The 13,588-nt window shown below is 42.9% G+C and overlaps 1 protein-coding gene across 1 annotated transcript in view; it reads left to right on the forward strand.

Moving 5' to 3' along the window:
- Nucleotides 1–13,588, forward strand: part of LOC105943237 (zinc finger protein 208-like) — a 286,674-nt gene that overhangs the window by 134,843 nt on the left and 138,243 nt on the right. The window contains 2 exon segments of the mRNA XM_055124700.1: nt 1,115–1,370; nt 1,373–1,738. Of these exon segments, the coding sequence (XP_054980675.1) occupies nt 1,115–1,370; nt 1,373–1,738 (622 nt within the window).

Here is a 13,588-nt window from a genome sequence, read left to right on the forward strand (position 1 = left end):
TGGGGGATGTGGAGGTGGGGGTGGGTGGTATACTGTGATTCTTGGTGGTGGAATACGTGCACTGGTGAAGGGATGGGTGTTCGAACATTGTATGACTGAGACTTAAACCTGAAGGCTTTGTAACTTTCCACATGGTGATTCAATAAAAGAATAAATTAAGTTAAAAAAGAAAGATTCATCTTACTTATTGTTTTTAGGGAAATAGGGAGTTTTTAATGAAGAGAACTTATTTCAAAAGGCGCATAAAGGGGGACATTTCTCCCTGGACAGGCGCTGGCTGGCCCCGGTGGTGCTCAGGGGTGACACATGAGGTGGAGAAAGAAATCGAGTTTGTGGAGCGAAAGTCATTCAGAAAGTCTCAGAAACAATGAAAATAAGAACAAACAGAAGAAAAAGTGTGTTCTTTTTAAATTTGTCTTTAATTATCTTCCAGGGCCACAACTGGCATTGCCCAAAGCTCACTCCTGGCTCAGGTGATCCCATGGGGTGTCAGAACAGGAGGCCAACACCCTCCTCGCTGACCTACTGCTCTGCTCCCCAACCAGAGAGAAAGTGTCAGAGCCGGAAGGAGCGCCAGTTAGCCAGCAGATCCCACAGAACGTGTGTGGCCACCACAGTTTTAGCTTCTCTGCTTTCTGCAGGGAAGCAGCCATTCCCAGTGGAATGCCTCTGATCCTGTGCACTGTGACAAATTCTCAAATGAGCAATCCTGTCTTCATCCCTTTGGGGATCCTAAGACAGGCAGGATGTCCTCTGAGCATCATCAGAAGGAAGAGAGTGATCTCACTCCAAAGATCCCCTCTCCTGGAAGAAGCTCCTCACAGTCTTTTCTACACAAACCTCAAACACAAACGCACCCAGTGGCTCAGTCCATGAGCTGTGGGAGAGGAGAACTATTTATAGTGAGTCTTTCAGGCCAACATATCCACAAGCAAATCAATGATGTACTGAACCCGTCCAAGTGTAAGAATTGTGGGGGAGCTTTCCCATGTCCTTGGCACTATGGTGTTCCTTTCGAAAACCTCAGTGGACAGAATTTCCAGGAATATCAGCAGCATGGACAAAAGTTGAGTCAAAAGTTACCCTGTGGTGACCATACTTCTATCAGAGCAGAAGACAAACCACATTCATGTGAAGAATGTGGGAAGGTCTTCTGGTATTCCTCACACCTTATTAACCATAGAAGAATTCACAGTGGAGAGAAACCTTTTGTTTGTATGGAATGTGGGAAGGCCTTCTGTCAATCCTCAAACCTTATTCAACATAGGAGAATTCACACTGGAGAGAAACCTTTTGTTTGTAAGGAATGTGGGAAGGCATTCAGTCAATCCTCAAGCCTTATTGTACATAGGAGAATTCACACACTGGAGATAGACTGTATGTTTGTAAAGAATGTGCAAAGGCTTTCTGTGGATCCTCAGACATTATTGTACACAGGAGAATTCACACTGGAGAGAAACCTTTTGTTTGTAAGGAATGTGGAAAGGCATTCAGTCAATCCTCAAACCTTATTGTACATAGGAGAATTCACACTGGAGATAGACCTTATGTTTGTAAGGAATGTGGGAAGGCCTTCCGTCAATCCTCACACCTTATTCTACATAGGAGAGTGCACACTGGAGATAAACTTTATGTTTGTAAGGAATGTGCGAAGGCTTTCTGTGGATCCTCAGACCTTATTGTACACAGGAGAATTCACACTGGAGAGAAACCTTATGTTTGTAAGGAATGTGGGGAGGCCTTCAAGTACCGATCATCCTTTAATAAACATAGAAATAATCATACTCGATGACTTAATCTAATGACAATCTCTATGGTCAGAAGAGAACCATTCATTACATCAGATTTTCTCTGGACAGTTGGGATCTGGAGTGCTACTAAAGTACCACACAGGAGGTCACAATCCTACGTCCATGGGACAAACTTTCCATCAGGTCAGTCAGTTCTATAAGGAAAAGTTACATCCTGATACTCACCAAGGGGCCGCTATGTCAGTTTTCTTGTTCTTGCACTTCCGTGTATTTTAACTTGTAAATAATGGGTCTTGGTGATAGAAGCAGGAGGAAGGTGTCTAAATAAATACGTACAAAAATGTCTCTTGCTTGGAATTGACATGACTCACCACATCATTGTTTGTTCTCACTCTGGCTTGGCTCATTTAAACAGGTTTGCAGTTATTATGGCAGAGATCAACCATGATGCTGCAGTAAATTGTTTGAAAATGGAAAAATGGGCAAATCTTCATTTTTAATGGCTACCTGTGTTAAGTTTTGGGGAGCCAAGCCACAGGCCTTACTTTTGGCTCAATATACTTACAGGTGCTTAGAATCAAGGTCAGCCTTGTGCAAGTAAGTGTACTGTCTTCTGTATCCTTTCTAATCTTCTTTTATACATATTTTTGTTAATTTACATTTTTGGTGAAGATAATTACATTAAATGTTGTCCTGGCAAGGACCCTAGATATTGTGGATTGGAGACAGTTGAAATGAAATTTATTTTGCCCAGAAAGAGTTTTCTTATGCTTTTTGTCACATTCTGCATTGCTCAAGGTACACTCTGGGCTTTTCCCTCAGGAATAACTCCTGGTTGTGCACGGGATACCATCTGGGAGGCTGGGAATTGAACCCTGGTTGTCTGTTTGCAAAGCAAATCCCTACCTTCTGTGCTATCACTCCAACCCAAAGAAAGACATTTTTGCTATGAATTTGAGTCTATGGAAGGGGCACCGAGTCAAATGTTTTTTTGTAGTGGGAAGATGGAGAGCCCTCTGCTCTCCCAACTCAGCACACAATTCCATTCAGCTATGGTTCCTAACAATAAAGGTGGTCACATTCCTGGATCCCAACTTATTACTTCAGTAGTCTTAGGAGAAAACAGAACTTGTTTTTGAAGTGGTTAAAACAAACCATCAAGGAGTCATCAGAATGATAAAAATGAGTGGGCTGGAGCAATAACACAGCATGTAGGACATTTGCCTTGCACTTGGACTACCCGCGTTCAATTATCAGAATCCCATATGGTCTCCTGAGCACCTCAGTGGGAATTCCTGAGTGAAAAGCCAGATGTAACCCCTGTGCATCACTGGGTTGACCCCCCTCAAAAAAGAATGATAAAAATAATTTAGATTGTACAAAAATACACATAAGTCTATAAAATGATTGGTATGTTTTGCTGTCCATTAGCTAAATGTATGCCTTCACTCTTAGGATTGTCCATACCCTGGGATTAATTTACAGAACAATACATTGGGGGGAAGGGCATACCTGACAGTGAAAAGGGATTACTCCTGGCACTGATTAGGCCACCATTTAGCATACCAGGGATGGACTCCAGGTAACCAAGATCAATGCAAGCTTTATGATTATAGACTCTTCCCTCCTGGTTCATTTCAGATTTTAAATAGTGTTTCTTAAACTGCCACTTGGGATGTTCCTTGTTGGTAAGACTTCATTAATCGCAAGTTATCAAGGAATAGCGCATTGACCGGACAGTGCTCTCTGATGTTCTTACCAGACTTTGCTCCTGTTCCAGTGTCTCTCCAGCTTTCCAGGCTGCTTGGCCAGTTCCTTGCTGCATCACCAGGGCTGGCTCAGAGTCACTAGTTTCACCCCATCTCAATTCATGACTTCCCCCGAGAAAATCATCGTCCCCTGCCCCATCCACTCCCTACCTGCCTATTTTACTTTGCGTCAGTCGGCAAGTGTTTTTTTTTTTTTTTTTTTTTTTGCTTTTTGGGTCACACCTGGCAATGCACAGGGGTTACTCCTGGCTTTGCACTCAGGAATTACCCCTGGTCATGCTCAGGGGACCATATGGGACGCTGGGATTTGAACCCGGGTCGGCCGCGTGCAAGGCAAACGCCCTACCCGCTGTGCTATCTGTCCAGCCCCAAGTGTTTCTTTTTTTGACTCCTGTAGGAATGTATTGCTTTAAAGGAGCACTTTTGCCTCAGGACTTCTTCCCACAGCCCCCACTGTGTGACCGACCACTCCAACAACAGCCTCTACACTCCTTTATCTGAGCCGATTCCAGTTGCATCACAGATTCACTGGGTTGGTCAAAAACATTCTCTCCGCACCTAGAATCTGGCCCTTTGTGAGCCTGGTAGAAAAGTAAGTGACAAGACACACAGGCTTATGATTAGCTGGCTGTAAGTTGGAGCCCTGAGACCAAGGAGGAGAGACTTTTATAGGTGAGGGTCTTCGGTCCTTCACTGGCTTGGGCTCTGGGTAGTGTGTGAGTCCCTCATGCGTTGCTGACCCAAGATCTCTAGGGCTCTTGGATCCAGATTTGCACCACACTCGCATTCCTTTTTGCTACCCTGAGCTTTGCTTTCTTTGCTTTGCTCCATTCTTCATCAGTTATGCATCCATGAGATTCGGGATCCTTCATTTAATCTTACCCCTTACTGCTAGCTACTTGCCTGCAGTGTCATGGTGCCCTTTACTGGAGCAGCTGAAACCCCCCTGCCCTCTCTGTCACCAGGCTTGTCTTGCCCTCCCATCATAAGTATTATTTTGATAATATTCATAAATTCATTTTCCCCCTGTTGTCCTGCTGCTGCTTTGGGGCTATTCCCGGTTGTTCTCAGGGGTTCCTTTGGCGCTGCTCAGGGATCAGCCCCTTTCACCCTTATGCAAGAAATATAGGCTAAATGCTGTTCTCTCTCTGACACGCTAAGGAATTTTCTTCCACCTTTATGTTAAAGTGTGAACACATGTGCCCATAACAAAGCTATAAGTACAAAGGGGTGGGCGCTTGTCTTGCAGGTCATGAACAGGGTTTGATCCACAGCATCCCATATGATTCCCCAAATGTCACTGGGTCTGGTCAAATAAAAAAAATGCAGAAAGCTAGTTTGGGATTTCCAAGCTAACTAAACTTAATATTCTTACTATGACACACATCAAATCATCATTGCTGACCAATGAGTTAACATGTCTGAAGAAGAGACTACGGTTGTCTCTTATACACCTGTTCTTGCTCACTGATTCAAATTTTGAAGAATTTCATTCTTGCTTGATAGTCTAATATTAAACTATTAAAAGACCTCTCAGCTGCACCATGATGACAAGACTTTCCATTCATGTGTCTGATCCATAAGAACCCTTTTGACTTCACTGTACTGTCGAGGTTGAGCACTGTTTGAAGAGTTGCTGAGCACAACTCTCCGGGAGTATATGGAGAGCACTAAAGGCTCTGAACACACACACATATAGACACAGAAATTTTACTTCCATGTATATTTTCCCAGTCATCACCAATCTCTGAGCCCCCTTCTGGGGCAACCCTTACTCCACTCTGGTCCACGTAGTTCACTGGGTTTCACCTCACTCCTGTAACTGTGTGAACATGAACAGGTGAAGCTACTCAAGAACTGGAAGTTCAGTGAGATATAAACAAACATCGTGGCTCAGAGAGATGGTCCAGGTGGCAAGTTGCTGGCCTAAGTTCCATTCACAGTAGTCCAGTGGGTTCCCTGAGTGCAGTGTGTAGTAATCCCTGGGCACAGAGTCAGGAATAAATCCTTATCACCTCCTTATCACTAGTTGAGGATGTCCCTGAAAAGATTGAGTAAAGAAATCACTTGTATCACTTGTTATCCTGTTGATCTTCGATTTCTTTGAGTGGTCGCCAGTAACATCGCCTTTTGTCCATGTCACATGCTAGTGTAGCCCAATAGTATCTGCTCGGTTCAGCCACACAAAGAGCCTTAGACCATTTGTTCAGGGTTTTGACAAAGTCTGACCATCTTGTAGGTAGGTGTCCACATGGTCTTTTGACGTCCTGTGGAATCCACTCAGTAACAGCTCTAGTCCAGCAGTCATCTCTAAATTGCATTATGTTCCCTCAGACTCCAGCCTGTTCCTGTGCATCCTATCCGGCCGGGCTCATAGTCCAGAATCCGCCCAGCCCAACCTCCCATCACCTCGCCTCTCTGCCTGGCTCCCTATTTCCGTCCACTTCCAAGTAATCCCAAGAGGATACTGGGGGCGTGACCTCTATCTCAGGGGGCGTGGTCTCAAAGGGGGCGTACAATCCTGTGGGAGCGGAGGCCGCTATGGCCGCAGTTATTATTTTTTGCTTTAGCACGATAGGTATAGCCTGTGTCATTGAAAATCACTCTATCTCAATCACTCCGTGCCAAATAGCCCATTAGCTTTTTGTAACTTCACAAAAACTATCAGTGAATGATAGAAGCTGCGCAAAACCTTCATAAAGAGAAAATAGCCTTAAGCCTTCACGAGAGGCTCCACATCAATCGGGAGGAGTGCCTGAAAGTAAGAACACTAGAATAGGAACAAGGCCATCATTGGCAATAGAACAACCAGAGCACCCCTCCACCCGCAGCAAGAGGGAATAGGAATAGACAACTACAAGGTTCCAACTCTATACTTCCATAACAATATGAAGAAACAGCGGAAATCTCCTCCACGAAGAGAGGAAGAAGAAAAGATCCCAGAAACTTCAACAGGGGCTACTCACATCTATGACGTCTCAGATAAAGAATTCAGAGAGGAAATATTCAGGAGAGTCGACGTACTCCAAGCAACCATGAAACTCCAAGCAACATCCAATAACTTAAATGAACATTGGAACGGTCCACCGAAAAATGCAGGAAGAAATGAGAGCAGAAATTTCAAAGCTACGAACAAAAGTCACACAAATAAAGGATTCGGTAGATGAATTAAAAATCTCAGTAGGTGCCCTCAACAGTAGAATGGCTACAGCCGAAGACAGAATCAGTGAGCTTGAAGCTGAGCTGCACAAAGCTTACAGACAACAACAAATAATGGCAAAAGACCTCAAAATGGCTATAGAGCGAATCAGAGTCCTTGGGGATGACTTCAAGAGGAACAATATAAGAATCATTGGAATACCAGAAGCACAAGGAAGTAACCCCAATGAAAAAACACAGTGAAAGACATCATTACTAAGAAATTCCCAGAGCTGGAGAAGGCAGGCATCCAGATCCAAGGAGCCCGAAGAGAACCAGCAGAAAGAGATCCGAATTAAAAGACTCCAAGACATATCATAGTCAGAATGATGGATGCTGTGGATAGAGACACAATTCTGCAAGCAGCATGGTCAAAGAAAAAAAATCACATACAAAGGAGCAACCCTCAGATTTACAGCATACCTATAAGAGGAAACCCTCCGAGTTCAAAAACAATGGTGGGACATAGTGAAAATATGAGTATTTTCACTCAAATGAACGCCTCACCAAGAATACTTTATCGGGCTAAAATCTCACTCAAATTCAAAGGAACCATACACTATTTCTCGGATAAACAACAGCTCAGGAACTGCATAGACTCAAAACCAAACTTAAAAGAAGGTCTAAACAGGCTCATGTAAGACAAGGAAGAACCCCATATGAACAACAAACCCCACACGTATATGCACCTAATGAACGACTGGCTAAATACTTAAAACAATTCCTAACAGACTTTAAAGAGGACATCACTCACAGGACAGTAGTATTCAGAGACTTCAAAACCGCCTTATCACCTCTGGATAGATCGACAAGGACAAAACTTACCAAGGGAACACTGACTCTGAAAGAAGAAATTGAACAGGGAGGCCTAATAGACATATACAGGGCTTAGATCCCCAAAAGAAAGAATACACATTATTTTCCAGTGCACATGGAACATTTTCCAAAGTAGACCATGTACCAAAGTAGGCCACAAAATATACCTCAATAGAATTGGAAAAATCGAAATTGTATCGACCCTCTTTAAAGACCACGATGCGCTGAAGATAGAAGCTAACCAAACATAGACGCGGAGATCCAAATCTCCTGGAAATTAAACAACTCAATGTTGAACAATGAGTGGGTCAGGAAGGAAATCAAGGAAGAAATCAAAAGAAACCTAGAAACAAATGAGAATGAAAACACGTTCTACCAAAACATATGGGACGCAGCTAAAGCCATGTTAAGGGGAAAATTTATAGATCTGCAAGTACTCCTCAGGAAGGAAGAAACGGCCTACATAGATAGCTTGACTTCAACTCTCAAGATCTTAGAAAAGGACCAGAAAAAAGAACCAAAACCAGACCGAAGGAAAGAAATAATAAAAATTAGAGCAGGAATTAACGACATGGAAACTCAGAAAACAATCCAAAACGTCAATGGAACCAAGAGCTGGTTCTTTGATAAATAAACAAGATTGATAAACCGTTAGCAAGACACACAAAGAGAGAGAGAACCCTAATTAACTGAATTAGAAATGAAAAAAGGGGACATCACAACAGAAACCAATGAGATTCAAAAGATCATCAGAAACTACTTTGAAGGTCTATATGCCACAAAACAAGACAACCTAAAAGAAATGGATGGATTCCTTGATTCTTACAATCTCCCAAGACTGAACCAAAAAAACCTGAAATACTTGAATAGACCCATTAATATCAAGGAAATTGAAAATGTAATCAAAAGTCTCCCCAAAAGCAAAAGCCCAGGTCCAGATGGATTCACTGGCGAATTCCTTCAAACATTTAAATAGGACCTGTTACCAGTTCTCCTCAAGCTTTTCCAGAAAATTGAACAAACAGGAACTCTCCCAAATAGTTTCTATGAGGCACATATCTCCCTAATATGAAAAGCAAACAAAGACACCACTAAGAAAGAAAATTACAGACCGATATCCCTGATGAACACCGGTGCGAAGATCTTCAACAAAATATTAGCAAATAGGATCCAACAACTCATCAAAAAGATCATATACCATGACCAAGTGGGATTCATCCCGGGGATTGCAAGGATGGTTTAACGTTCAGAAATCAATCAACATAATCCATCATATCAACAAAAGTAAAGATAAAAACCATAGGGTCATATCAATAGATGCAGAGAAAGCATTTGACAAGATCCAACATCCTTTCCTGATGAAAACCCTCACCAAAATGGTATTTGGAGGAACTTTCCTCAAGATAGTCGAAGCCATCTACCACAAGCCTACGGCAAGCATTATCCTCAATGGGGAAAAACTAAGGGCCTTTCCTCTAAGATCAAGGGCAAGAAAAGGATGCCCACTCTCACTACTTATATTCAATATAGTACTGAAAGTACTTGCAATAGATTTAGATAAGAAAAAGATACTAAGGGCATCCAGATAGGAAAGGAAGAAATAAAACTCTCACTATTTGCAGACAATATGGTACTATATCTAGAGAAGCCTAAAATCTCTACTAAGAAACTCTTAGAAACAATAGGCTCATACAGTAAAGTTGTAGACTATAAAATTAATACCCCGAAATCCATGGCCATTGGAAAATATGCAAACAATGAGACAGAGGAAAAGGATGTGAATAAAGCAATCCCGTTCACAATCGTGCCCCAGAAAATCAAGCACCTCCGAATCAGCTTAACTAAGGAAGTAAAGAACCTCTACAAAGAAAACTATAAAATATTACTCCGTGAAATAAAAGAGGACATGAGGAAATGGAAACAAATGGAAGAGATCTGAGTAGAAGTCGTGAATACTCCTCTACATTGCCCTTCTGGAAGATATGCAGAATCCATCCGGACATTGGAGGGCAGTCATCTTGGTCTTGCAGTTGGAGAAGGACAGGTAAGCACTTCGAGTACTTTTTCCAGATTCTGCTGCATCGGCCAACACTACTGCTCTTCTCTCTTTGAGGTCTTCCTTATCGTTTCTCTGCACAGCTTTGCGAGCTCGGATGTTGGACTGTGATGGCCTGAGGCTCGTGCCAAACCACGTTGGCAAAAGAGCTCGAGAGTTTCTGAAGACAGGCATCTGTTTGTGGCTTTCCCAATCTTGGCATTCTTGCAGTCATGGAGGTGCTGAACCAGTCAATCATATTCCTCATTGATGTTGTCAACACTGGCGTCTTCCCACATTGCAGCAATAGTGCCAAAAAGCTCCCAGTTGGTGGTCATTCTGGGAGTTCTCTTCTTAAACTTTTATTTTGCACTCCTTTCTACCCACTCTGTGAAGTAGAATCTTGCAGGAAGAAGATGGTGGTCCGATCCCATTTGGAATTTGGGACAACAGCAACATGGGTCAGGCAAAACCTTCGATTGAATATGAAGTGGTCAATTCATCGTGGAACTGTCCACTGGGAGACTTTCATGTGCAACGTTTAGATTTAGCCTTCTGGAACTGTGAGTTACCATGGATGGTCTTGGTCAACATGATGAACTCAGACAATATCTCACTCTGTTCCTTCCATTCTAAGCCATGGGTCCTGACGTGGAGTTCATCAGGTGACATTCGGCCAGAGTGTCCGGAAAGCAGCCTGGAGCGTGTCGGTGGCTTGGTAGTAGAGGTAGTTGAGGTTGGCTGGTGAGGTATTTTTCTGTGCCCGTAGGGTGGGGAATCTGGGTTTCATTCCTGGGGCACCAAAGATTGGAGGAAGCCACAGAGGATCTTGTTTCTGGGTCTTGGTTCTCAGGTCTCCTTGAGCCTGAAGTAAACAAAACATCATGAATAGCTGAATATTATTGCCTAGGGATTTCTGAAAACTTTGTTGGGGGAGTGGGAGAGGTTGGTTGTACAGGGCTGGATCATGGCCCTGGCAACTGTGTGCAAAGAAATCTGTCATTTTTATTCTGTTAGTGAAAACAAAAGCTTTGTTTCAGTCCCTCACTCTTCATCTATCCCAGAATCCCGTATGTCCGGGTCTTGATCCTACCCCAAAAACGGGGAGAAAATGAAGATTTCTGACCACAAAATAGCTGGTCTGGAATATTGGAAGCCGGGCCCTTTAAAGCTATGATCAGAAATGCAGGTGTCATCATTGAATCAGGGTTTTTTTCTTTTTACCCCCTTGGTCTTTTGGGCCAAAGTGCCTTCAGCTTCATTTGCTGCCTGGGGGAGCAATAAAGTGGAACAGAAGGTCCCAGAGGGTCCGTTTTCTCGCTGGCTGCCGAGTGGTCACTCAGAGCACCCTGAACCTCTGTGATCACCGCCTTGTGAGCAGCAGAGTTGCTTGCTCCATGACCATGGCCGGTGATGGCAGCCCCTCACCTTGGACATACCAAGCACCACTGTTGAAAGATTCATCTTACAGAAAGAGTGACCAAAATACAAAGACAATCTGCAGAATGGGAAAGGATATTTATGCAGTACCCATCTGATAAAGGGTTGATATCAAGGATATACAATGCACTGGTTGAACTCCACAAGAAGAAAACTGCCAACCCGATCAAAAAATGGGGTGATGAATGAACAGAAACTTTCTCAAAGACAAAATCCGAATGCATCTTTTTGTTGAAATATTGAATGTAATCAAAGTAAAGTGAAAGTAAAGTGAAATTTACCAATTACACAGGCGGGTTGGGGGACCGGGGAGGTGGAGGTGGGGAGGTATACTGTGATTCTTGGTGGTGGAGTATGTGCACTGGTGAAGGGATGGTTGTTCGAACATTGTATAACTGAGACTTAAACCTGAAATCTTTTTAACTTTCCACATGGTGATTCAATAAAAGAAAAAAATAATTTTAAATAGTACAGAAAATAAAAAAATAAATCTGAATGGCTGAGAGGCACATGAGAAAATGTTCAAAATCACTAATCATCAGGGAGATGCAGATCAAAAAAACAACGAGATAACATCTCATACCACCGAGACTGGCCCACATCCCAAAAAACAAAAGCAACCGGTGTTGGCATGGATGTGGGAAGAAAGGGACTCTCCTTCATTGGTAGTGGGAATACCGACTGGCCCAGCCCTTTTGGAAAACAATATGGACAATTCTCAAAAAATTAGAAATTGCGCTTCCATTTGACCCAGCAATACCACTCCTGCGAATATATCCCGGAGAGGCAAAAAGGTATAGTAGAGATGACATCCGCATTTCTATGTTCATTGCAGCACTGTTTACAATAGCCACAATCTGGAAAAAAACAGAGTACCCAAAAACAGGTACTGCTTAAGGAAACTCTGGTATATCTACACAATGGAATACTATGTAGCTGTCAGAAAACATGAAGTCATGAAATTTGCATATAAGTGGATCAACATGGAAAGTATCATGCTGAGTGAAATGAGTCAGAAAGAAAGAGACAAAGAGACAGACATAGAAAGATTTCACTCATATGTGGAGTATAAAGTAGCTGAGAGGTACAAGCTTACAAGGATGTAATTTCTGAAAGATATTTCTTTGGACTTTGTTACTTAAATACTAAAATACAGAAATCCAAAACTGTGCGGCTGCTAGTGCGACCACTTGACCTAATATCTCTTCATTCTCAGCAGCTCCGACTTTAGGGGGGAGAAAATACAAACAATAATAGTGAGGTTCTTTGTTGAAATATTGAATGTAATCAAAGTAAAGTGAAAATAAAGTGAAATTTATCAGTTACACAGGCGGGGTAGGGGTTGGGGAGGGGGGGGGAGGGGGGAGGTATACTGTCATTCTTGGTGGTTGAATATATGCACTGTGAAGAGATGGGTGTTCAAGCATTGTATGATTGAGACTTAAACCTGAAAGCTTTGTAACTTTCCAAATGGTGATTCAATAAAAGAATAAATAAATTTTAAAAAAGAAAGATTCATCATACTTATTTTGGGAAACAAGGGAGTTTTTAATGAAGTTAATTTATTTCAAAAGGCGCATAAGGGGGGACATTTCTCCCTGGAGCAGTCGCTGTCTGCTCCCGGAGGTGCTCTGGGGTGACACGTGAGGTGCAGGAGAAAATAGAGCTTGTGGAGTGAAAGTCATTCAGAAAATCTCAGAAACAATTAAAATAAGAACAAACAGAAAAAAAGGTTTTTTTTTAATTTGTCTTTAATTGTTTTTCAGGGCCATACCCAGCATTGCCCAGAGTTCACTCCTGGCTCGGGTGATCCCCTGGGGTGTCGGAACAGGAGGCCAATGCCCCCCTCGCTGACCTACTGCTCTGCTCCCCAACCAGAGAGAAAGTGTCAGAGCCAGAAGGAGCCCCAGTTTGCCAGCAGATCTCATGAAACATGTGTGACCACCACAGTTTTAGCTCCGTTGCATGAACTCTTGGAGCCCAGAGGCAGTCACTAGGGGTAGGGCATGGGGTCATCCCTGGAATGTCCCCAGGCTGAGCTACCTACATCACAAGCTCACCTGGCCACCTTTAATGTCTTAGGCGGTTTAAAATAAAGTCAGATATGAAAGGTTTCCCTCATCAAGGAGACCTTCACTCAGGAATCACTCCTGGCACTGTTCAGTGCATACCGCGCCCTCGTCAGCATCATGAAGGCATATACTCATCCCGCTGCCTGGTGGGAGAAGGGGAACTCGGTGTGTTTTTCATGTATTTGGGGCTTAAAAGCATTGGACAGAGCGTTTCATTTTCAATTGATCCTGGTTCAGCCGTAAAGATCGGGGGTTCAGTGAGGTGTAGAACTTTATTATTTTTCCTGGCCTTTTTTCTCGCTTTGCTTTCTTTTTGCTTTAATGATGACAACCTATGATGCTCATGGAGTCATTTCTAGCTGTATGATCTATGATCACTCCAACTGGTGCTCAGGGAATAATATAGGATGCTGGGGAATAAATCCTTGTGCTTCACCTGCAGGTCAAATGCTTCTGGTGCTATATTTCTTGCTCCAAGGAGCAGAGTTTTAAGAGTAGTGAGGGCCG

Source organism: Sorex araneus, chromosome 2 (assembly GCF_027595985.1).
Source record: "Sorex araneus isolate mSorAra2 chromosome 2, mSorAra2.pri, whole genome shotgun sequence".
Classification (NCBI taxonomy): Eukaryota; Metazoa; Chordata; class Mammalia; order Eulipotyphla; family Soricidae; genus Sorex; species Sorex araneus.